The following is a 27,724-nucleotide window of genomic DNA, read 5'->3' on the forward strand; positions in this document are numbered from 1 at the left end:
ACTTAGCTTTTATAGTGGTTCACACTTGAGCACAGCTGGACCTTATGATTTTTATTTTTAAGATCTTATGAGTTATATAGACTTTAAAACTTGAAATTGGCTCAGTTCCATAATGTTTTCACTAAAAACACTAAAATTGTGTGGAAATGTTAACATTTTAGTTTCATATTTCTAATGACTTCTGTTCCCACAGACTCTTAAAGTATATATGCTTCAGCTCATGGGACAGTGAAAATGAATTTAGGCTCTTGGCTGTACAACTGGGTGCAACAAGTGAAACAAATCACAACCACACTTAGTGGCCATGGTACGCTGCAGAAGCCACCATATTATTGTTTGTACAAACCGGATTCCAAAAAAGTTGGGACACTAAACAAATTGTGAATAAAAACTGAATGCAATGATGTGGAGATGGCAAATTTCAATATTTAATTCGTAATAGAACATAGATGAAAGATCAGAAGTTTAATCTGAGTAAATTTAACATTTTAAAGGAAAAATATGTTGATTCAAAATTTCACAGTGTCAACAAATCCCAAAAAAGGACAAGTAGCAATAAGTGGCTGGAAAAAGGAAATAACAGAATGGGCTCAGAAATATTTCCAGAAAGCATTGTCAGTGAACACAATCCACCGTGCCATCCGCCGTCGCCAGCTGAAACTCTACAGTGCAAAGAGGAAGCTATTTCTAAGCAAGCTCCACAAGCTCAGATGTTTGCACTGTGCCATGGGTCTTTTAAAATGGAGTGTGGCAAAATGGAAGACTGTTCTGTGGTCAGATGAGTCACGATTTGAAGTTCTTTATGGAACACTGGGACGCCATGTCATCCGGACCAGAGAGGACAAGGATAACCCAAGCTGTTATCAACGCTCCGTTCAGAAGCCTGCATCACTGATGGTATGGGGTTGCATGAGTGCTTGTGGCATGGGCAGCTTGCATGTCTGGAAAGGCACCATTAATGCAGAGAACTATGTTCAGGTTCTAGAACAACATATGCTCCCATCTAGACGTCATCTCTTTCAGGGAAGACCCTGCATTTCTCAACAAGATAATGCCAGACTACATTCTGCAGCAATCACAACATCATGGGAGAGCATTCCTATTTTTAAACTTGAGAAACTGGTCTCCTTTGTCCTCAGACGTCTGTTGAGTGTTGTAAGAAGAAGGGGGGATGCCACACAGTGGTAAAAAATGGCCTTGTCCCAATTTTTTGGGATTTGTTGAGGCTATGAAATTTTGAAACAACATATTTTCCCCTTAAAATTATACATTCTCTCAGTTTAAACTTTTGAGCTGTGATTTGTGTCCTATTCTGAATATAATATTAGATGTTGGCGCCTCCACATCATTGCATTCAGTTTTTATTCACAGTTTGTTTAGTGTCCCAACTTTTTGGGAATCTGGTTTGTAATTAAGAATTAATGTATTTGTGTGTGTATTGGAAATTGTACACGGCCTAACTGGCGCAGTGTACACAATAGACTAAATTATAGTACAATTTTTACTTTAAAAATGCAGTCTCAAAATCATTGCGATACTTCACTGACCTGTAATAGAATAGACACTCTGCCATTGCTATTGAGGACTGCAAAAACTGCACTACGTAACTTCTGGAGGAACTCACCTCCCTTCATGGTTTCAGGACAGTGTTATAACTGTGCATCTGTTAGGGGATCCCAGGAACAAAATCACCAAATCTTAGCTAGTGTTACTTTAAACAAAGGAAAATATAAAATTAAGTCTGAATTATTTTAAAGCTAGATTAATGCACAAGTGCAAACAGACAGAAGTTGTTTAAAATATTGATTACGTGGTAAAAGCCTGTTTTACCTTGTACCTCAGACCTGGAGAGATGTTTATTTAAATACTGCAGCCCCTCATCACTGAAAGACAGAAAGCCTGCTGGGTATAGAGTTTCACTATATTGTTCCAGGGTTTAAAAAAAGCAATGAAAGCATTGGAAATAACTGGTGCTTGGTGATTTTGTCAGATATATAAAGCTTTAAGAGAATAAAAACATAAATTGGGGTTTGTAGTCCTGCTAGAAGCTTAGCTGACAGACATAATACATCACACAACTATTAATGTTACCACTAATTCTATATTTAATCATGATGAATTTGTGAATTTTTTGAAGAATGTAGATAAAACAACAAAACATCCCACTCAGTCTCCTTAAAAAGTGTCATTCTCGGTCAAAGAAGAGAAACACAGATATGCAGTTTCACAGCTAAGCAATGAACAACATCTAATCTTTACGTAGACAATCATCACCTGCCGCATGGGGGTTGAGGTAATCCATGGAATAAAGGCAAAAACGTGTGTTATCTCACCTGTAAATCTGTTCCTGTTCACTCTAGTCATATAGGATCATGAGTCGTAACCAGAGCAGTATCAACATAGATCTAATAGGGTATAAAATAAAAGGCTGGCAAGTTACCATGCTATTGTGGTAGCACCTAAGCTATACAATATGGAGAAATGGAGCTTATTTAACTAAACAAATAAACCTGAAGAATTTACTTATAGACATAAGCTGTAACAAAACAAAATGTACATTTCTTGTGAGGATAAAGTAAGGACACTCTATGCCCTAATCACTAGTATTCCACCTCTGGCTGAAATAACCTCAATTACATGCACCCTGTAACCATCTATCAGTCTCCAACATCGACTGTGGGATTGTTTGTCACATTCCTCCGTGCAGAATTCTCTCAGCTATGTGATGTTTGAGATGTTTTTTGAATATACAGATCACCCCACAGCATCTCAGTAGGATTGAGATTCGGCCTGTGATTTGGCCATTCCAGGCCATTCCATTCTTTTGTGCCATTCCTTGTGTAATTACTGGAAGGGTTTTTTTTTGTCATGCTCATGTTGCATGGGCCACGTTCACACTTCAGCTTTTGAACAGATTTTCCTGAAACACCCTCTGATACAGTGAAGAATTCATAGTAGATTCTATGAAGGAGAGCCTGACAGGCCCTAACCATGACATTTCCACCTCTGTGCTTCACAGATCATATGGGGTTCTTGTGCTTAAATCATGTGTTGGTTTGCACCAGACATGTCTTCTGTTAATGTGCCCAGATAATTCATATAAATCTATAACCTTCTTTCTGGAGGCCTCTTTAGATCTCGCCTTAGTGATACACTGAAACATGTGGTGCACCTGATTCTAAATATAGACAATTAAAACATTTAAGACATTTTCCTCACAAGAAATGCACATTTCAGTTCATTACATTTTACAACTTATGTTTATTAAGGTATTTGTCTTTTTATTGTTTTGTTTTTGTTTGTTTGTTTTTTATATTTACCTTGAGGTAATTGCATAACACATTCCAAACAGAACATAAATGGTTTCGTTTTTAAGGTAACAAAGGAAATTAAGGCACTTAATTATAATGGTTCAAAACCACCCTGACTTAGGGAAACTTGTCTGTCAAGCTGCAGGTGACAATGGCCCTGAATTCAAATAAGGACACTTTGAAGCAGGAAGTAAAAGAGAATAAAGCACTGAGGCACATTCCTCTCAGCTTAGTATATGCTTTCATTGAACAATCACAGTCACACTAACACGTCGGCTGTAGATCAGAACCATGAGGCTCTCTCCGTTTGGGCTTTTTCTGCTGCTTTTCATCAAAGCTGAGGGCCAGACAAGTAAGCATCCACACTTCATTTATATTTTTACTTATGGAATTTTACACACATTTATGCCTTGAGTGACTTCAGATTTCTAATGTGTTAGAGACATTCAAATGGATTGTTTGGACTCTTGCCTAAGGACTGTCACTGGTCTAATGTTGTGTGTTTCCCTAAGCTTAAACCTCATTCTGTTTCCCATACAATGTTGACCCTTACTATGCTACAAAAGCTTACCGATGAATTCGGGGCTATAATGATGATACTATTTGTAATTAGGATTATGATCTACAAGTTGATTTGTACCATAGAAGGTATAGAAAAGCTAAAAGCACTTTCATAAACAGACCACGGGAAAAGAAATATATTAAGTATACACAGCCTTAAATACAAATGTGCAGCTTGATATTGTTGGTCTTAGAACTAACCTCTCTCAGTTCCACTTCCACTACAGGTGTATTTTGTAATTCAACATTTTCAAATTGTAGTCTATCTGTTGCTGTGCCCTTTTCTCACTGTTTTTCAATGTTCAAAGCCCCTACAGAAACACCACAAATTGTCACTCGAGTGGGGGTTACTTCCTAGTGCTGCCGTGACACTGCCATGTCTGTGGCCTTTTAATATGTGTTGCACTGGTACGAGTGCATTAGGTACAGCCGTGCTGCTGAATTTAATCATGGATTTTTGTTTTTGCATTTTAATCATTATTTAATGGGATTATTCTCATTTATTTTAAATCAATTTGTCAAATACATTAGTGCCATGGACTACAGAGACAACTACAACACCAAGTCATACTCAAAAGTTAAGAAACAAGGTCATAAAAACGATGAATACACTCTTAAAAGTGATGTGTTATGTAACAACACATTAGCATGTTTCCCACTTCGAGACTATTTTGTTATATTGTTTTACTGTTATACTGATATTTAACATAATCAGTGTTTAAAGTAACACGTTTTTTTTTACCCGTAAATGAACACTATGAGCACTATCAACCATTTTGACTCATTTTGCATTGAAGTGTTTGACTTTTAAATGCATATGACTTTAGAGGATAAAGCACTTTAAACAATATCAAGCTCACCTTACCTCACTTCAAACTAAATTCCATAATTAGATAAAACAATGGCAATTCCAATAAATCAGTTAACAATAAGCTTCTTTTGGCAATCATTATGTTTAGTGATGTGTGGGAGTGTAATTACTAATGTAATAATTTATGGGTTTTTCTTTTTCTTTTTCCTTTATTAGCCAATATAGCAGAGACTACAAATGCAGTAAATAATACAAGCGAGATGGCTACAGGTATGTTCTAAATTTTAATATAATATAGTAAATATAAAAAAAAATCTGTTACAGGGCATACATATTCCCAACACACTTCTAATATTAAAGTTCATTAGGTTAAATTAATATTCAGTATTCTACACATCAAAATTAAAAGCATGCTTCATGTTAGATTTGGTTGAAATGCCTTTTTTTTGTTGAACACTGTGTTTCTGGGCATGAGGCCTGTTGTTTGAATGCAGACGTGGCTCTGGTGAAATTACATGTCTTGTTAACACTGTGTCACAACAGGTAGTGTCACTGTCACTGCAAAGATAAGAAAGAATGACAGGGGGGAAAACAGCCTTAAATACAAATGTGCAGCTTGATATTGTTTGTTTTCAGACTAATCACTCTCAGTTCCACTTCCACTAAAGGTGTATTTTGTAATTCAACATTTTCAAATGTAGTCTATCTGTTGCTGTGCATATTTGTTAGCCCTTTTCTCACTGTTATTCAATGTTCAAAGCTCCTACAGAAATACCACAAAGTGCCATTCGGGTGGTGGTTAATTCCTAGTGTTGCCATGACACTGCCGTGTCTGTGGCCTGTTAATATGTGTTGCACTGGTACGAGTGCATTAGATACAGTCGTGCTGCTGGAGTTTTTACACATTGTGTTCACTCACTGTCCATTCTATTAGACACACATACTCCTTTGATTCTCTTTGTGGAACCAAAGCTTTTCTGTTGCTGCACTGTCTGTGATGGTCCTCTAGTCTTAGAATGGTCTGGTCAGTGGATGAGTCAAATGGTCAATGAGTGTTAAAATAACAAATCATTAATGCTGTGGCTGATTAGTGAATGAAGGTGAGTGAATGTTAGGTGAGCAGGTTTCCACATAAATATTGTTGCTGTTGTTGTTGTAAATTTTGTCATAGAACACAGGGCTCCAGGAGGTTCTGATTATAAGAGGAGTTATAGATTCCACTTTAAACTGTGTCTCTAATTTCTGTGTGAATATACATTAACATTACCTGCAATGAAAATGAACAGGTGGTGTATTTACTGATGGTGTGGTTACAGATGGACTATGGGAGTATAGCTGATGTTTATCAAGTTCAGTTTTACAATTTACACGTACTAGTGTAGTGACTATAAATACATAATTCTGTAATTACAGAAGTAACACTGACTAACATGTACAGAAACTCACCAGAAGAGGGCAGCACACATGCAGAATTCATCCACTCTCTATAGCAGCAGGATCCAGCTAGTGCCAGCACTTCTTGTTGAAATAAATGAATTCATAACAAAATAAATGTACTCCTCGAGTTTGAAGAGAAGTCACATCCACAAATGTTTCAACATCTTCATCTTCTTGTTATTTCAATTTCTTATATAATCTCTTTTTTTTTTTTTTTTTTTTTTTCAGCAAGTGAAATAATTTCATCAACGCCATCTGGTAAGTTCTGAAATCTAACTCGAAGAAGTTATCATTGGACATTTACACTAACAAACTGAACTTAATTATGGGTTGTAGTTTTTAGTGTTTTAATTGTACTTAAATAGTACTGGTATTATTTGTTTTAAATCAACTTGTTAAATACACCAGTGCCATTGACTACAGGGCCATCTACAACACCAAGCCTTGCTGGAAGCATATCAGACATCGTTGTAAAAAAAAAAAAGCATGTATTTGTAAAAGAGATGTGTTTAGTAAGTTAATATGTTATATATTTGTGTATAATGCCCAGGGGTAGTGGCAAAATCAATAGTTGTACTCAAAGCAGTATAAATAAATGCATCTCTAGAAAATGCATACAACATTTAAACTTGTTTCATTAAAATAGACTGTAAAAAGTAATGGGCTGGATATTAATATTTCAAATGCATACATGACACTTGCATGCTTTTTTTTTATTGCCGCACCATAAGGAGCGGGTACTACAACATACACATCAAATTCACCAGTGTTAAATCAACACTATTAGTTGTTGATATTAGTGTTAGAGACATTCAAATGGAGTGTTTGGACTCTTGCCTAAGGACTGTCACTGGTCTAATGTTGTGTGCTTCCCTAAGCTTAATCCTCATTCTGTTTCCCTTACAATGCTGACCCTTACTATGCTACAAATACTTACCAATGAATTCAGGGCTATAACGATGATACTATTTGTAATTAGGATTCTGATCTGCAAGTTGATTTGTACCATAGAAGGTATAGAAAAGCTAAAAGCACTTTCATAAACAGACCTCGGGAATAGAAATATATTAAGTACATAAACTATCTTCAGATATTGTGTTACAAATTAGAGCAAAGATAAGAAAGAATCACAGGGGGAAACAGCCTTAAATACAAATGTGCAGCTTTATATTGTTGGTCTTAGAACTAACCACTCTCAGTTCCACTTCCACTATAGGTGTATTTTGTAATTCAGCATTTTCAAATTGTAGTCTATATGTTGCTGTGCATACTTTGTTAGCCCTTTTCTCACTGTTTTTCAATGGTCAAAGCCCCTACAGAAAGGTGGTTCATTCCTAATGCTGCCATGACACTGCCATGTCTGTGGCCTGTTAATATGTGTTGCACTGGTACGAGTGCATTAGGTACAGTCGTGCTGCTGGACTTTTTACACACGTTGTTCACTCACTGTCCATTCTATTAGACACACATACTCCTTTGATTCTCTTTGTGGAACCAAAGCTTTTCTGTTGCTGCACTGTCTGTGATGGTCCTCTAGTCTTAGAATGGTCTGGTCAGTGGTTGTTTCAAAGGGTCAATGAGTGTTAAAATAACAAATCATTAATGCTGTGGCTGATTAGTGAATGAAGGTGAGTGAATGTTAGGTGAGCAGGTTTCCACATAAATATTGATGCTGTTGTTGTTGTAAATTTTGTCATAAAACACAGGGCTCCAGGAGGTTCTGATTATAAGAGAAGTTATAGATTCCACTTTAAATTGTGTCTCTAATTTCTGTGTGAATATACATTAACATTACCTGCAATGAAAATGAACAGGTGGTGTATTTACTGATGGTGTGGTTACAGATGGACTATGGGAGTATAGCTGATGTTTATCAAGTTCAGTTTTACAATTTACACGTACTAGTGTAGTGACTATAAATATATAATTCTGTAATTACAGAAGTAACACTGACTAACATGTACAGAAACTCACCAGAAGAGGGCAGCACACATGCAGAATTCATCCACTCTCTATAGCAGCAGGATCCAGCTAGTGCCAACACTTCTTGTTGAAATAAATGAATTCATAACAAAATAAATGTACTCCTCAAGTTTGAACAGAAGTCACATCCACAAATGTTTCAACATCTTCATCTCCTTGTTATTTCAATTTCTTATTTAATCTTTTTTTTTTTTTTTTTTTTTCAGGGAATGAAATAATTTCAACAACACCATCTGGTAAGTTCTTAAATCTAACTCAAAGAAGTTACCATTGGACATTTACACTAACAAGCTGAACTTAATTATGGGTTGTAGTTTTTAGTGTTTTAATTGTACTTAAATAGTACTGGTATTATTTGTTTTAAATCAACTTGTTAAATACACCATTGCCATTGACTACAGGGCCATCTACAACACCAAGCCTTGCTGGAAGCATATCAGACATCGTTGTAAAAAAAAAAAAGCATGTATTTGTAAAAGAGATGTGTTTAGTAAGTTAATATGTTATATATTTGTGTATAATGCCCAGGGGTAGTGGCAAAATCAATAGTTGTACTCAAAGCAGTATAAATAAATGCATCTCTAGAAAATGCATACAACATTTAAACTTGTTTCATTAAAATAGACTGTAAAAAGTAATGGGCTGGATATTAATATTTCAAATGCATACATGACACTTGCATGCTTTTTTTTTATTGCCGCACCATAAGGAGCGGGTACTACAACATACACATCACATTCACCAGTGTTAAATCAACACTATTAGTTGTTGATATTAGTGTTAGAGACATTCAAATGGAGTGTTTGGACTCTTGCCTAAGGACTGTCACTGGTCTAATGTTGTGTGCTTCCCTAAGCTTAATCCTCATTCTGTTTCCCTTACAATGCTGACCCTTACTATGCTACAAATACTTACCAATGAATTCAGGGCTATAACGATGATACTATTTGTAATTAGGATTCTGATCTGCAAGTTGATTTGTACCATAGAAGGTATAGAAAAGCTAAAAGCACTTTCATAAACAGACCTCGGGAATAGAAATATATTAAGTACATAAACTATCTTCAGATATTGTGTTACAAATTAGAGCAAAGATAAGAAAGAATCACAGGGGGAAAACAGCCTTAAATACAAATTTGCAGCTTGATATTGTTGGTCTTAGAACTAACCACTCTCAGTTCCACTTCCACTAAAGGTGTATTTTGTAATTCAACATTTTCAAATTGTTGTCTGTCTGTTGCTGTGCATACTTTGTTAGCCCTTTTCTCACTGTTTTTCAATGGTCAAAGCCCCTACAGAAAGGTGGTTCATTCCTAGTGCTGCCGTGACACTGCCATGTCTGTGGCCTGTTAATATGTGTTGCACTGGTATGAGTGCATTACGTACAGCCATGCTGCTGGAGTTTTTACACACTGTGTTCACTCACTGTCCATTCTATTAGACACACATACTCCTTTGATTCTCTTTGTGGAACCAAAGCTTTTCTGTTGCTGCACTGTCTGTGATGGTCCTCTAGTCTTAGAATGGTCTGGTCAGTGGATGTGTCAAATGGTCAATGAGTGTTAAAATAACAAATCATTAATGTTGTGGCTGATTAGTGAATGAAGGTGAGTGAATGTTAGGTGAGCAGGTTTCCACATAAATATTGTTGCTGTTGTTCTTGTAACTTTTGTCATAAAACACAGGGCTCCAGGAGGTTCTGATTATAAGAGGAGTTATAGATTCCACTTTAAATTGTGTCTCTAATTTCTGTGTGAATATACATTAACATTACCTGCAATGAAAATGAACAGGTGGTGTATTTACTGATGGTGTGGTTACAGATGGACTATGGGAGTATAACTCGTGTAGTGACTATAAATACATAATTCTGTAATTACAGAAGTAACACTGACTAACATGTACAGAAACTCACCAGAAGAGGGCAGCACACATGCAGAATTCATCCACTCTCTATAGCAGCAGGATCCAGCTAGTCAATTCATAACAAAATAAATGTACTCCTCGAGTTTGAACAGAAGTCACATCCACAAATGTTTCAACATCTTCATCTCCTTGTTATTTTAATTTCTTATTTATCTTTTTTTTTTTTTTTTTTTTTTTTTTTTTTTTCAGGGATTGAAATAATTTCAACAACACCACCTGGTGAGTTCTGAAATCTAACTCAAAGAAGTTACCATTGGACATTTACACTAACAAACTGAACTTAATTATGGGTTGTAGTTTTTAGTGTTTTAATTGTACTTAAATAGTATTGGTATTATTTGTTTTAAATCAAGTTGTTAAATACACCATTGCCATTGACTACAGGGACATCTACAACACCAAGCCTTGCTGGAAGCATATCAGACATCGTTGTAAAAAAAAAAAAAGCATGTTTTTGTAAAAGAGATGCGTTTAGTAAGTTAATATGTTACATATTTGTGTATAATGCCCAGGGGTAGTGGCAAAATCAATAGTTGTACTCAAAGCAGTATAAATAAATGCATCTCAAGAAAATGCATACAAAATTTAAACTTGTTTTATTAAAATAGACTGTAAAAAGTAATGGGCTGGATATTAATATTTCAAATGCATACATGACACCTGCATGCTTTTTTTTTATTGCCTCACTATAAGGAGCTGGTACTACAACATACACATCAAATTCACCAGTGTTAAATCAACACTATTAGTGTTAGATTAACACGGTTAGTGTAATTATGTAACACTCTCTGTGTTAAGACATTAACATTAATAGTGTTGTCTATTAACATGTTGTTAACACTGGAGAATTTGCTGTGTGTTCGAATCTTGGCCAGAGTTCAGATAAAGTTCACTTTTAAGGTCAGTTGTTCTAACCCCAGTTTTTGAAGAAATTCTGCTAGAAGATCACAAGCAGTGATCTGTTTAAATTATTGGGAGTGGAGGAAGATATAGACTTTTTACAGTGAGGAAAAACATAATAGAAGTTAAATGTTGCTCATTACATTCTCTCAAGTATATTGCAGTATGAATTTGTAATGTGTAACCTCTGAATAAACTACACTGCTCCATAGACTGGGCAGCCCATCCACCCACTAAAGCTTATCTGCTATAGTACTGTTTGTGTCGGTCCTTTAGTCCTAGAACTAAAAGTGCCACTTCATGGTCAGTGATGTACTGTTACAGATGGACTACAGGAGTATACTACACGTACACGTACAGTAATTCGCCAGTAGAGGGCAGCACATATTCAGCAGAATTCCAGCTTGTGCCAACACTGCTCGTTGAAATGAATAGATTTCTATCAAAATAAACGTATTCCTCAAGTTCTAACATAAATCACATTAAAAATGTGTCAGTGTCTTCATCTGATTGTTATAATAGTTTATGGAATTTAATTTCTTAACTTTTTCCAATTCAGGGACATTAATATAAGTTCTAAAATCTAACTGTATGTAGTTGTTACAGGACTTTGTACTAACAGTTTATAAGCTGAATTTAATTATGGATTTTTGTTTCTGCATTTTAATCATTATAATAAGTATTTAATGGAATTGTTCTCATTTTTTTTATCAACTTCTCAAATACATTAGTGTTATTGACTACAGAGACAACTACAACACCAACTCCTACTCGAAAGTTAAGAAACAAGGTCATAAAAACGATAAAAAAAACACCCTTAAAAATGATGTGTTATGTAACAACACATTAGCATGTTTCCCACTTCAAGACTTTTTTTTATATTGTTGTACTGTTATACTGATATTTAACATAATCAGTGTTTAAAGTAACATTTGTAGCCGTAAATACACACTATGAGCACTATCAACCATTTTGACAAATTTTCAATGGAAGTGTTTTCGACAAAATCACTTTTAAAAGCATATGTGAGGATGTCTTTAGAGGATGTCTAATATTCAGCACTTTAAACAATATCAAGCTCACCTCACCTCACTTCAAACTAAATTCCATAATTCAATTAAACAAATGCAATTCTAATATATCAGTTAACCATAAGCTTGTGTTGGCAAACTTTATGTTATTGATGCGTGGGAGGAGGACCAGGTTTGGATCAGAATTTTTTTCTTCTCTTACACAGTACTTATTACTAAGGTAATAATTGATGTGTTGTTTTTTTTTTCTCTCTTTTTCTTTTATTAGACAATACAACAGTGACTACAAGTACAGTAATTACTTCAGACAACATTACTACAGGTATGATCCAAATTTTAATATAGTAATAATAAAAAAAACTGTTACAGGGCATACATATTCACAACACACTTCTAATATTAAAGTTCATTAGGTTAAATTAATATTCAGTATTCTACACATTAAATTAAAAGCTTGCTTCATGTTAGATTTGGTTGAAATGCCTTTTTTTTTGTTGAACTCTGTGTTTCCAGGCATGAGGCCCGTTGTAATTTACAGGGTATAAGCAAAAAACAAAAATACAATACAAGTTTGAATGCAGACGTGGCTCTGGTGAAATTACATGTCTAGTTAACACTGTGTCACAACAGGTAGTGTCACTGTCACACAGCTCCAGGGCCTGAATAAGAGTTTACAGACAATAAATGAATGTATGCTCAACACAGTGTTTCTTCAGTAACAAAAAATGTAAATGCTAATAATTAATTGACAGAGGTGTATTTATTTCTTATGTAATTTTATTTAATAATGTTCTTATATTTTTATTATTCTTCTTTTCTTATTTAAGATAATCACTGTTAAATTAACACAAAATTCATTATTCATTAATGAACACTATGAACAGTATCAAATATTTTGACTCATTTTGCACTGAAATGTTTTCTACACAATGATTTGCCCAGTTAAAGACAGAATGTGTTGCTTTTAAAGACATATGCTTTTAAAGTGTATAATATTCAGTGCTCTTAACAATTTAAAGCCTACAACACCTCATTTCAAACTAAATTCCAAAAGTTGTTAAATAATGCTAATTCATTATATCAGCTAATCATAAGCTTGTGTTGGCAAATACTGTGCTTCATGATGCATGGGAGGGTACACCAGGTCAGAGTTTAGATTAGATAATTTTTCTTCAGTTACATAAAAAGTAATTACTAAAGTAATAATTTATGTGTTTTATGTTTGTGTTGTTTTGTTTTTGTTTTGTTTTTTTTTTATTAGTCAAGTAATGTTTTCTTGGCAAGCATTGTACTACCAGATCTGAGATGCAGATGTCAAATAAACAATACTTAATGATAGCATTTATGATAGAGTTTGTCTACTACACAGCCTATCCTGATACATTGTGAATTTGTTCATCCATTTCTCTAAAATTTAACTGTACATTTAATATTTGGAACGCAATTTTACAGTGCAATATGAATAGTCCCGGTATCTCCTGTAAATTTGGTAATGTTTTTTTTTTCCCTAAAAAAGTGTTATTGCTAACCTTTGGGTTTTTGTTAAACATCTTTATTTTTCTCACAATTCCTCAGGAATATTAATAGCAGAGACAACAGACACACCTACAACAATAACTACTACATTTCTTAAATTTCTTTAATTAAAGTTCTTAAATTTAACTGTACATTTAATATTTGGAACACAGTGTTTTAGTGCAATATGAAATTTAGTGCAATATGTTTTAGTGCAATATGAAAATAAGGTGTTTATTACTCAACATTCAAGAGGATAAAACAATAGAAAGAATATTCCATTTCCAATATAGTTTGTTACTTTTATATTTGGGACATTTATAACATACGTTCTATAAGATATGTGAAGAACTGATATTGTTATATCCATCTATACATTTCGGACACTGAGGTCAACAAAACAAAAAGAAATAAGTGTTTGGGTACCACACGATCTGCCCCGGTATCTCCTGTGAATTTGTTCATATGTTTTTCTCCCCTAAAATAGTGTTATTGCTAAACTAAGAATGAATTCTTTGAGTTTGTTAAATGTATTTTTATCAATTTCTCAGCTGCATCAATAGCAGAGACAACAGACACACCTACAACAACGACTATTAGTAAGTTCTAAAATGTAACTGTAAATGAAAATGGTATAGGCCACATATAGCATAATGTTAGGTACATATAATGTTATAGTGCACATAGTGTATACCACTTTACAATTTCAAATTCATCTTGTCTCAAGACAAACTACATTTTATATTTACAGCTGATCCTCATACTGGCAAACACTGTACTCCCAGACCTGAGACACAGATGTCAAATAAACAATAAGCAATGATAGCGTGTATTTACAACAAAGGCTATGCTGTTACCTTCTGTGAATTTGTTCATCCATTTTTCTCCCCCTAACATACAGTGTAATTGGTTTGTTAAGTGTCTTCTTTATGTTTTTCAATTTCCCAGCTATATCACCAGCTCCTCCTACTGAGACACCTACAACAACGACTACTGCTTGTAAGCTCTTAAACCTCATTACATTCATTTACAGTTTCAAAGCCACATTATTCAACTTCAGACAAAGTTATTGTTCATGAGAGGTTATTGAACAAATAGTAAATAAAAAGACTCATATTCCTGTTTTAGAATAATTTCCAAAAAAACACAAAAAATCTACATGTCAGAGACTGATGTCAACAAAATAAAAAGAGATGAGAGTGTTTAGGTACAACACAATCTGTCCTGGTACCTCCTGTGAACTTGTTCATGCTTGTCTCCCCTAAAATATTGTTATTGATAACCTTTGCATTTTGTTAAACATCTTTTTTTTCCTCACAATTTCTCAGCTACATTCACAACAGAGACAACAGACACACCTACAACAATAACTACTACTACTAGTAAGTTCTAAAATTTAAAAGTACATTTAATATTTGGAATGCAATTTTATAGTGCAATATGAAAATAAAGTGTTTATTACTCAACATTCACGTGCATAAATCAATAGAAATAATATTCCATTTCCTATATGGGTTATTACTTTTATATTTGATTCATATATAACATAATTTCTCTACGATATGTGAAGCACTGATATTGTTCTATTTGTCTATATATTTCGGACACTGAGGTCAACTAAACAAAAAGAAATATGTGTTTAGGTAACACAAGATCTGTCACGGTATCTCCTGTGAATTTTTTTGTATGTTCGTGTTATTGCTAAACTAAGAATTAATATTTGGGTTTGTTAAACTTCTTTTTTTTAGTCAATTTGTCAGATTCATTAACAGCACAGACAGCAGAGACAACAGACACACCTACAACAATGACTACTACTAGAAAGCTCTAAAATGTAACTGTAAATGAAAATGTTATAGGCCACATACAGCATAATGTTAGGTACATATAATGTTATAGTGCACATAGTGTATACCACTTTGCAATTTCAAATTCATCTTGTCTCATGACAAACTACATTTTATATTTACAGCTGATGCTCGTACTGGCAAGCACTGTACTTCCAGACCTGAGACACAGATGTCAAATAAACAATAAGCAATGATAGCGTGTATTTACTACAAAAGCTATGCTGTTACCTTCTGTGAATTTGTTCATCCATTTTCTCCCCCTAACATACAATGTAATTGGTTTGTTAAGTATCTTCTTTATGTTTTTCAATTTCCCAGCTACATCACCAGCTCCTCCTACTGTGACACCTACAACAACGACTACTGCTTGTAAGCTCTTAAACCTCATTACATTAATTTAGTGTCAAAGCCACATTATATAACTTCAGACAAAGTTCTTGTTCATAAGAGTTTATTGAACATATAGTAAATTAAAAGTCTGCTATTCCTGTTTTAGAATAATTCCCATAAAAACACACCAAAAATTCTACATTTCAGAGACTGAGGTCAACAAAACAAAATGCGATGAAAGTGTTTAAGTACAACACAATCTGTCCTGGTATCTCTTGTGAATTTGTTCATGTTTTTCTTCCCTAAAATAGTGTTATTGCTAACCATTGGGTTTTTGTTAAACATCATTTTTTTCTTTCTCACAATTTCTCAGCTACATTCACAACAGAGACAACAGACACACCTACAACAATAACTACTACTACTAGTAAGTTCTAAAATTAAATAGTACATTTAATAGTTGGAACACAGTGTTATTTTGCAATATGAAAATAAAGTGTTTATTACTCGACATTCAAAAAATGTTATAGGCCACATACAGCATAATGTTAGGTAAATATGATGTTTTACTGCATATAGTGTATACCATTTTACAGTTTCAAATTCATTTTGTCTCATGACAAACTACATTTTATACTTTTAGCTGATGCTCGTACTGGCAAACACTGCACTCCCAGACCTGAGACACAGATGTCAAATAAACAATAAGCAATGATAGCGTGTATTTACTACAAAAGCTATGCTGTTACCTTCTGTGAATTTGTTCATCCATTTTCTCCCCCTAACATACAATGTAATTGGTTTGTTAAGTATCTTCTTTATGTTTTTCAATTTCCCAGCTACATCACCAGCTCCTCCTACTGTGACACCTACAACAACGACTACTGCTTGTAAGCTCTTAAACCTCATTACATTAATTTAGTGTCAAATCCACATTATATAACTTCAGACAAAGTTCTTGTTCATAAGAGTTTATTGAACATATAGTAAATTAAAAGTCTGCTATTCCTGTTTTAGAATAATTCCCATAAAAACACACCAAAAATTCTACATTTCAGAGACTGAGGTCAACAAAACAAAATGCGATGAAAGTGTTTAAGTACAACACAATCTGTCCTGGTATCTCTTGTGAATTTGTTCATGTTTTTCTTCCCTAAAATAGTGTTATTGCTAACCATTGGGTTTTTGTTAAACATCATTTTTTTCTTTCTCACAATTTCTCAGCTACATTCACAACAGAGACAACAGACACACCTACAACAATAACTACTACTACTAGTAAGTTCTAAAATTAAATAGTACATTTAATAGTTGGAACACAGTGTTATTTTGCAATATGAAAATAAAGTGTTTATTACTCGACATTCAAAAAATGTTATAGGCCACATACAGCATAATGTTAGGTAAATATGATGTTTTACTGCATATAGTGTATACCATTTTACAGTTTCAAATTCATTTTGTCTCATGACAAACTACATTTTATACTTTTAGCTGATGCTCGTACTGGCAAACACTGCACTCCCAGACCTGAGACACAGATGTCAAATAAACAATAAGCAATGATAGCGTGTATTTACTACAAAAGCTATGCTGTTACCTTCTGTGAATTTGTTCATCCATTTTCTCCCCCTAACATACAATGTAATTGGTTTGTTAAGTATCTTCTTTATGTTTTTCAATTTCCCAGCTACATCACCAGCTCCTCCTACTGTGACACCTACAACAACGACTACTGCTTGTAAGCTCTTAAACCTCATTACATTAATTTAGTGTCAAATCCACATTATATAACTTCAGACAAAGTTCTTGTTCATAAGAGTTTATTGAACATATAGTAAATTAAAAGTCTGCTATTCCTGTTTTAGAATAATTCCCATAAAAACACACCAAAAATTCTACATTTCAGAGACTGAGGTCAACAAAACAAAAAGCGATGAAAGTGTTTAAGTACAACACAATCTGTCCTGGTATCTCCTGTGAATGTGTTCATGTTTTTCTTCCCTAAAATAGTGTTATTGCTAACCATTGGGTTTTTGTTAAACATCATTTTTTTTCTTTCTCACAATTTCTCAGCTACATTCACAACAGAGACAACAGACACACCTACAACAATAACTACTACTACTAGTAAGTTCTAAAATTAAATAGTACATTTAATAGTTGGAACACAGTGTTATTTTGCAATATGAAAAAAAAAAGTGTTTATTACTCGACATTCACAAAATGTTATAGGCCGCATATAGCATAATGTTAGGTAAATATGATGTTTTACTGCATATAGTGTATACCATTTTACAGTTTCAAATTCATTTTGTCTCATGACAAACTACGTTTTATACTTTTAGCTGATGCTCGTACTGGCAAACACTGCACTCCCAGACCTGAGACACAGATGTCAAATAAACAATAAGCAATGATAGCATGTATTTACAACCAAAGCTATGCTGTTTCCTTCTGTGAATTTGTTCATCCATTTTTCTCCCCCTAACATACAGTGTAAATGGCTTGTTAAGTGTCTTCTTTATGTTTATCAATTTCCCAGCTATATCACCAGCTCCTCCTGCTGTGACACCTACAACGACTACTACTAGTAAGCTCTTGAACCTGATTACCTTCATTTAAAGTGTCAAAGCCACATCATTTAACTTCAGACAAAGTTTTTGTTCATAAGAATTTATTGAACAAATAGTAAATTAAAAGTCTGTTATTCCTGTTTTAGAATAATTCCCAAAAAAACACACCAAAAATTCTACATTTCAGAGACTGATGTCATCAAAACAAAAAGCGATGAAAGTGTTTATACACAAGACAATCTGTCCCGGTATCTCCTGTGAATGTGTTCATGTTTTTCTTCCCTAAAATACTGCTATTGCTAACCTTTAGGTTTTTGTGAAACATTTTTTTTCTCACAATTTTTCAGCTACATTCACAACAGTGACAACAGAGACAACAGACACACCTACAACAATAACTACTACTACTAGTAAGTTCTAAAATTTAAAAGTATTTTTTATAGTTGGAACAAAGTGTTATAATGCAATATGATTATAAAGTGTTTATTACTCGACATTTAAGTGCATAAATCAACAGAACAAATATTCCACTTCATAAATAGTTTGTTACTTTTATATTTGGGACATATATAACATACATTCTGTAAGATATGTGAAGCACTGATATTGTTCTATCTGTCTATACATTTCGGAAAATGAGGCCAACAAAACAAAAAGAATAAGTGTTTAGGTACCACACCATCTGTCCCGTTATCTCCTGTGAATTTGTTCATATTTTTTTTCTCCCCTATAATGATGTTATTGCTAAACTAAGAACGAATTCTTTGGGTTTATTAAATGTTTTTTTTTATTTATTTTTTTTTTTTATCAATTTGTCAGCTGCATCAACAACAGAGACAACAGACACACCTACAACGACAACTACTAGTAAGTTATAAAATGTAACTTTAAATAAAAATGTTATAGGCCACATACAGCATAATGTTAGGTAAATATGATGTTATACTGCATATAGTGTATACCATTTTACAGTTTCAAATTCATTTTGTCTCATGACAAACTACATTTTATACTTTTAGCTGATGCTCGTACTGGCAAACACTGCACTCCCAGACCTGAGACACAGATGTCAAATAAACAATAAGCAATGATAGCGTGTATTTACTACAAAAGCTATGCTGTTACCTTCTGTGAATTTGTTCATCCATTTTCTCCCCCTAACATACAATGTAATTGGCTTGTTAAGTGTCTTCTTTATGTTTATCAATTTCCCAGCTATATCACCAGCTCCTCCTACTGTGACACCTACAACGACTACTACTAGTAAGCTCTTGAACCTGATTAACTTCATTTAAAGTGTCAAAGCCACATCATTTAACTTCAGACAAAGTTTTTGTTCATAAGAAATTATTGAACAAATAGTAAATTAAAAGTCTGTTATTCCTGTTTTAGAATAATTCCCAAAAAAACACACCAAAAATTCTACATTTCAGAGACTGATGTCATCAAAACAAAAAGCGATGAAAGTGTTTATACACAACACAATCTGTTCCGGTATCACCTGTGAATTTGTTCATGTTTTTCTTCCCTAAGATACGGCTATTGCTAACTTTTAGGTTTTTGTGAAACTTTTTTTTTTCTCACAATTGTTCAGCTACATTCACAACAGAGACAACAGAGACAACAGACACACCTACAACAATAAGTACTACTACTAGTAAGTTCTTAAATTTAAAAACACATTTAATAGTTGGAACACAGTGTTACAGTGCAATATGAATATAAAATGTTTATTACTCAACATTCAAGTGCATAAATCAATAGAAATAATATTCCATTTCCTATATAGTTTGTTACATTTATATTTGGGACATATATAACATACTTTCTGTAAGATATGTGAAGCACTGATAATGTTTTATCTGTCTATACATTTTGGAAACTGAGGTCAACAAAACAAAAAGGAATAACAGTATTTAGTTACCATACGATCTGTCCCAGTATCTCCTGTTCATATGTTTTTCTTTGCTAAAATAGTGTTATTGCTAAACTAAGAATGAATTCTTTGGATTTGTTAAATGTTTTTTTTTTTTTTTATCAATTTCTCAGCTGCATCAACAGCAGAGACAACAGACACACCTACAACAATGACTACTACTAGTAAGTTCTAAAATGTAACTGTAAATGAAAATGTTATAGGCCTCATACAGCATAATGTTAGGTACATATAATGTTATAGTGCACATAGTGTATACCACTTTACAATTTGAAATTCATCTTGTCTCATGACAAACTACATTTGATATTTACAGCTGATGCTCGTACTAGAAAGCACTGTACTTCCAGACCTGAGACACTGATGTCAAATAAACAATAAGCAATGATAGTGTTTATTTATTACAAAAGCTATGCTGTTACCTTCTGTAAATTTGTTCATCCATTTTCTCCCCCTAACATACAATGTAATTGGTTTGTTAAGTGTCTTCTTCATGTTTTTCAATTTCCCAGCTACATCAACAGGTGTTACTACTGAGACACCTACAACAACGACTAGTACTAGTAAGTTCTTAAACCTCATTATATTCCTTTACAGTGTCAAAACAACATTACATAACTTCAGACAAAGTTCTTGTTCATAAGAGTAAATTGAACAAAAAGAAAATTAAAGTCTGTTATTCCTGTTTTAGAATAATTCCCAAAAAATCACACCAAAAATTCTACATTTCAGAGACTGATGTCAACAAAACAGAAAGTAATGAAAGTGTTTAAGTACAACACAATCTGTCCCGATATCTCCTGTAAATTTGGTCATGTTTTCTTCCCTAAAATAGTGTTATTGCTAAACAATGGGTTTTTGTGAAACATTTTTTTTTCTCACAATTTTTCAGCTACATTCACAACAGAGACAACAGACACACCTACAACAATAACTACTACTACTAGTAAGTTCTAAAATTTAAAAACACATTTAATAGTTGGAACACAGTGTTACAGTGCAATATGAATATAAAATGTTTATTACTCAACATTCAAGTGCATAAATCAATAGAAATAATATTCCATTTCCTATATAGTTTGTTACATTTATTTTTGGGACATATATAACATACTTTCTGTAAGATATGTGAAGCACTGATAATGTTTTATCTGTCTATACATTTTGGAAACTGAGGTCAATAAAACAAAAAGGAATAACAGTGTTTAGTTACCATACAATCTGTCCCAGTATCTCCTGTTCATATGTTTTTCTTCGCTAAAATAGTGTTATTGCTAAACTAAGAATGAATTCTTTGGGTTTGTTAAATGTTTTTTTTTTTTTTTTTTATCATTTTCTCAGCTGCATCAACAGCAGAGACAACAGACACACTTACAACAATGACTACTACTAGTAAGTTCTAAAATGTAACTGTAAATGAAAATGTTATAGGCCTCATACAGCATAATGTTAGGTATATATAATGTTATAGTGCACATAGTGTATACCACTTTACAATTTGAAATTCATCTTGTCTCATGACAAACTACATTTTATATTTACAGCTGATGCTCATACTAGAAAGCACTGTATTTCCAGACCTGAGACACAGATGTCAATTAAACAATAAGCAATGATAGTGTTTATTTATTGCAAAACTATGTTGTTACCTTTGGTGAATTTGTGCATCCATTTTCTCCCCCAACATACAGTGTAATTGGTTTGTTAAGTGTCTTCTTTATGTTTTTCAATCTTCCAGCTACATCAACAGGTGTTACTACTGAGGCACCTACAACATTGACTAGTACTAGTAAGTTCTTAAACCTCATTATATTCATTTACAGTGTCAAAACAACATTATATAACTTCAGACAAAGTTCTTGTTCATAAGAGTTTATTGAACAAAAAAAAAATTAAAGTCTGTTATTCCTGTTTTAGAATAATTCCCAAAAAATCACACCAAAAATTCTACATTTCAGAGACTGATGTCAACAAAACAGAAAGCAATGAAAGTGTTTAAGTACAACACAATCTGTCCCGATATCTCCTATAAATTTGTTCATGTTTTTCTTCCCTAAAATAGTGTTATTGCTAACCTATGGGTTTTTGTTAAACATCTTTTTTTTTCCTCACAATTTCTCAGCTACATTCACAACAGACACACCTACAACAATAACTACTACTAGTAAGTTCTTAAATTTTAAAACAAATTTAATAGTTGGAACACAGTGTTACAGTGCAATATGAAAATAACATGTTTACTACTCAACATTCAAGTGCATAAATCAATAGAAATAATATTCCATTTCCTATATAGTTTGTTACTTTTATATTTGGGACACATATAACATACTTTCTGTAAGATATGTGAAGCACTGATATTGTTTTATCTGTCTGTACATTTTGGAAACTGAGGTCAACAAAACAAAAAGGAATAACAGTGTTTAGTTACCATACGATCTGTCCCGGTATCTCCTGTTCATATGTTTTTCTCCACTAAAATGATGTTATTGCTAAACTAAGAATAAATTCTTTGTGTTTGTTAAATGTTTTTTAATCAATTTCTCAGCTGCATCAACAGCAGAGACAACAGACACACCTACAACAATTACTACTACTAGTAAGTTCTAAAATGTAACTGTAAATGAATATGTTATAGGCCATATACAGCATAAGGTTAGGTACATATAATGTTATAGTGCACATAGTGTATACCACTTTACATTTTCAAATTCATCTTGTCACATGACAAACTCCACTTTATATTTACAGCTGATGCTCATACTAGCAAGCACTGTATTTCCAGACCTGAGACACAGATGTCAAATAAACAATAAGCAATGATAGTGTTTATTTATTTCAAAAGCTATGCTGTTACCTTCTGTGAATTTGTTCATCCATTTTCTCCCCCAACATACAGTGTATATGGTTTGTTAAGTGTCTTCTTTATGACTTTCAATCTCCCAGCTACATCAACAGGTGTTACTACTGAGGCACCTACAACGACTAGTACTAGTAAGTTCTTAAACCTCATTATATTCATTTACAGTGTCAAAACAACATTATATAACTTCAGACAAAGTTCTTGTTCATAAGAGTTTATTGAACAAAATGTAAATTAAACGTCTGTTATTCCTGTTTTAGAATAATTCCCAAAATAACACACAAAAAATTCTACATTTCAGAGACTGATGACAACAAAACAAAAACCAATGAATGTGTTTAAGTACAACACAATCTGTCCTGATATCTCCTGTGAATGTGTTCATATTTTTCTTCCCTAAGATAGTGTTATTGCTAACTTTTGGGTTTTTGTTAAACATCTTTTTTTTTCTCACAATTTCTCAGCTACATTCACAACAGACACACCTACAACAATAACTACTACTACTAGTAAGTTCTAAAATTTAAAAGTACATTTAATAGTTGGAACACAGTGTTACAGTGCAATATGAATATAAAATGCTTATTACTCAACATTCAAGTGCATAAATCAATAGAAATAATATTCCATTTCCTATATAGTTTGTTACTTTTATATTTGGGACATATATAACATACTTTCCGTAAGATATCTGAAGCACTGATATTGTTTTATCTATCTATACATTTCGGACACTGAGGTCAACAAAACAAAAAGGTATAACAGTGTTTAGGTACCATAAGGTCTGCACCGGTATCTCTGGTTCATATATTTTTCACCACTAAAATAGTGTTATTGCTAAACTAAGGATGAATCCTTTGGGTTTGTTAAATGTTTTTTTTTTTTCAATTTATCATCTGAATCAACAGCAGAGACAACAGACACACCTACATCAATGACTACTACTACTAGTAAGTTCTATAATTTAAAAAGACATTTAATATTTGGAACACAGTGTTACAGTGCAATATGAATATAAAATGTTTATTACTCAACATTCAAGTACATAAATCAATAGAAATAATATTCCATTTCCTATATAGTTTGTTACTTTCATATTTGGGATATATATAACATACTTTCTTTAAGATATCTGAAGCACTGATATTGTTTTATCTGTCCATACATTTCGGACACTGAGGTAAACAAAACAAAAAGGAATAACAGTGTTTAGGTACCATACAATCTGTACCAGTATGTCCTGTTCATATGTTTTTCTCCGCTAAAATAGTGTTATTGCTAAACTAAGAATGAATTATTTGGGTTTGTTAAATGTTTTTTTTATCAATTTGTCAGCTGCATCAACAGCAGAGACAACAGACACACCTACAACAATGACTACTACTAGTAAGTTGTAAAATGTAACTGAAAATGAATATGTTATAGGCCACATACAGCATAATGTTAGGTACATATATTGTTATAGTGTATACCATCCATCCATCCATCCATTATCTGTAACCGCTTATCCAATTTAGGGTCACGGGGGGTCCAGAGCCTACCTGGAATCATCGGGCGCAAGGCGGGAATACACCCTGGAGGGGACGCCAGTCCTTCACAGGGCTATAGTGTATACCATTTTACAATTTCAAATTCATCTTGTCTCATGACAAACTCCATTTTATATTTACAGCAGATGCTCGTACTAGCAAGCACTGTACTTCCAGACCTGAGACACAGATGTCAAATAAACAATAAGCAATGATAGTGTTAATTTACTACAAAAGCTATGCTGTTACCTTTGGTGAATTTGTTCATCCATTTTTTCCCCCAACATATAGTGTAATTGGTTTGTTAAGTGTCTTCTTTATGATTTTCAATCTCCCAGCTACATTAACAGGTGTTACTACTGAGACACCTACAACAACGACTAGTGCTAGTAAGCTCTTAAACCTCATTATATTCATTTACAGTGTCAAAGCCACATTATATAATTTCAGACAAAGTTCTTGTTCATAAGAGTTTATTGAACAAAAAGTAAATTAAACGTCTGTTATTCCTGTTTTAGAATAATTCCCAAAATAACACACAAAAAATTCTACATTTCAGAGACTGATGTCAACAAAACAGAAAGCAATGAATGTGTTTAAGTACAACACAATCTGTCCCGATATCCCCTGTGAATGTGTTCATATTTTTCTTCCCTAAAATAGTGTTATTGCTAACCAATGGGTTTTTGTTAAACATCTTGTTTTCCTCACAATTTCTCAGCTACATTCACAACAGACACACCTACAACAATAACTACTACTAGTAAGTTCTTAAATTTTAAAACAAATTTAATAGTTGGAACACAGTGTTACAGTGCAATATGAAAATAAAATGTTTACTACTCAACATTCAAGTGCATAAATAAATAGAAATAATATTCCATTTCCTATATAGTTTGTTACTTTTATATTTGGGACACATATAACATACTTTCTGTAAGATATGTGAAGCACTGATATTGTTTTATCTGTCTGTACATTTTGGAAACTGAGGTCAACAAAACAATAAGGAATAACAGTGTTTAGTTACCATACGATCTGTCCCGGTATCTCCTGTTCATATGTTTTTCTCCACTAAAATAATGTTATTGCTAAACTAAGAATAAATTCTTTGTGTTTGTTAAATGTTTTTTAATCAATTTCTCAGCTGCATCAACAGCAGAGACAACAGACACACCTACAACAATTACTACTACTAGTAAGTTCTAAAATCTAACTGTAAATGAATATGTTATAGGCCATATACAGCATAATGTTAGGTACATATAATGTTATAGTGCACATAGTGTATACCACTTTACATTTTCAAATTCATCTTGTCACATGGCAAACTCCACTTTATATTTACAGCTGATGCTCATACTAGCAAGCACTGTATTTCCAGACCTGAGACACAGATGTCAAATAAACAATAAGCAATGATAGTGTTTATTTACTACAAAAGCTATGCTGTTACCTTTGGTGAATTTGTTCATCCATTTTCTCCCCCAACATACAGTGTATATGGTTTGTTAAGTGTCTTCTTTATGTTTTTCAATCTCCCAGCTACATCAACAGGTGTTACTACTGAGACACCTACAACAACGACTAGTACTAGTAAGCTCTTAAACCTCATTATATTCATTTACAGTGTCAAGGCAACATTATATAACTTCAGAGAAAGTTCTTGTTCATAAGAGTTTATTGAACATATAGTAAATTAAAAGTCTGCTATTCCTGTTTTAGAATAATTCCCATAAAAACACACCAAAAATTCAACATTTCAGAGACTGATGTCAACAAAACAGAAAGCAATGAAAGTGTTTAAGTACAAAACAATCTGTACTGATATCTCCTGTGAATTTGTTCATGTTTTTCTTCCCTAAAATATTGTTATTGCTAACCTTTTGGTTTTTGCTAAACAACTTGTTTTTCTCACAATTTCTCAGCTACGTTCACAACAGACACACCTACAACAATAACTACTACTACTAGTAAGTTCTAAAATTTAAAAGTACATTTAATAGTGGGAACACAGTGTTACAGTGCAATATGAATATAATATATGTATTACTCAACATTCAAGTGCATAAATCAATATAAATAATATTCCATTTCCTATATAGTTTGTTACTTTTATATTTGGGACATATATAACATACTTTCTGTAAGATATGTGAAGCACTGATATTGTTTTCTGTCTATACATTTCGGACAATGAGGTCAACAAAACAAAAAGGAATAACAGTGTTTAGGTACCATCCGATCTGTACCGGTATCTCCTGTTTATATGTTTTTCTCTGCTAAAATAGTGTTATTGCTAAACTAAGAATGAATTTTTTGGGTTTGTTAAACTTCTTTTTTCATCATTTTGTCAGCTGCATCAACAGCAGAGACAACATACTTACAACTATGACTACAACTAGTATGTTCTAAGTTATAGGTCACATAATGTTCTAGGGCTTTGTGTGCACATATTGTATACTTATAATTGATAAGTACATATATGAATTTTGTATTACAGTTATACAATAAACATTTTATAATCTATTTGTACATGTAATATGTGCTAGATTATTTATTATAGGTGTTTTGTGTTTTAGAATTTGTTGTTATCAATTTGTTTGATACATCATCAGTTAATACTATAGTGAAACCTACACCAACTTCTAGTAAATTCTAAAACCTGACTTTAAACATGTTAAAAATTTGTATTTACTAATAAGGTTACATTTTCTAAACAGTTTAAATCCTGTCCCACAACTTTTCATATTGTATAAAACCCATAATATTTAAATGAATGTTACCATTCGCAATGTATTTAGCAATGTATCAGATGACTTCCCCCAAGAAGAACTAATCTTGATTAACACATGCTGTGATTAGTCACTAGTAATTCCTACCAATTCCTACATATACATAATTACTACATATTTGTAGATGTAATAATTGCTAGAACAAATCAATAAATGTGTTGTTTTATTTGTAATGTAGTTAATGCTAGTTTGAATCAATGGGTTTTGTAATTGTTATTTTTCTGACCCATCATCAGTTACTACAGTGAAAACTACAACATCGACTCCTAGTAAATTCTAAAACCTGCTTTTGAGTTAACATGTTAAAAACTATTTTTCACTTATGTTCAAGGCTCCAAACGGTTTTAATTCCACTCCACACCTTTACATA

The 27,724-nt window shown here is 33.0% G+C and overlaps 1 protein-coding gene and 1 long non-coding RNA gene across 2 annotated transcripts; both read left to right on the forward strand.

The window, feature by feature from the left end:
• Positions 1-3,554: 3,554 nt before the first annotated feature.
• On the forward strand, positions 3,555-21,570 carry LOC136675484 (integumentary mucin C.1-like). Its single transcript, XM_066652034.1, has 22 exons — positions 3,555-3,663; positions 4,900-4,953; positions 6,349-6,378; positions 8,310-8,339; positions 10,219-10,248; positions 12,229-12,282; positions 14,027-14,074; positions 14,424-14,474; positions 14,804-14,857; positions 15,644-15,694; positions 16,495-16,545; positions 17,346-17,396; positions 17,732-17,785; positions 18,201-18,248; positions 18,579-18,641; positions 19,051-19,098; positions 19,447-19,494; positions 19,826-19,888; positions 20,281-20,331; positions 20,680-20,730; positions 21,060-21,113; positions 21,509-21,570. The coding sequence occupies exons 1-22, from the start codon at positions 3,603-3,605 to the stop codon at positions 21,568-21,570; spliced, it is 1,107 nt and encodes a 368-aa protein (XP_066508131.1). The 5' UTR covers positions 3,555-3,602.
• Positions 21,571-25,744: 4,174 nt separating this feature from the next.
• Positions 25,745-26,917, forward strand: LOC136675365 (uncharacterized). Its single transcript, XR_010796178.1, has 3 exons — positions 25,745-25,757; positions 26,105-26,155; positions 26,488-26,917. It is a non-coding gene; the product is annotated as an uncharacterized lncRNA (long non-coding RNA).
• The last annotated feature ends 807 nt before the right edge of the window (positions 26,918-27,724 follow it).

Source organism: Hoplias malabaricus, chromosome X1 (assembly GCF_029633855.1).
Source record: "Hoplias malabaricus isolate fHopMal1 chromosome X1, fHopMal1.hap1, whole genome shotgun sequence".
Taxonomy (NCBI): domain Eukaryota; kingdom Metazoa; phylum Chordata; class Actinopteri; order Characiformes; family Erythrinidae; genus Hoplias; species Hoplias malabaricus.

Bases quoted from the DNA above. Each gene is read 5' to 3' on its own strand.
- LOC136675484 (XM_066652034.1), top strand. From the start codon at position 3,603: ATGAGGCTCTCTCCGTTTGGGCTTTTTCTGCTGCTTTTCATCAAAGCT. The intron at 14,475-14,803 runs GTAAGCTCTTAA...ACAATTTCTCAG, and splicing joins TACAACAACGACTACTGCTT to CTACATTCACAACAGAGACA. The intron at 18,249-18,578 runs GTAAGCTCTTGA...ACAATTTTTCAG, and splicing joins ACCTACAACGACTACTACTA to CTACATTCACAACAGTGACA.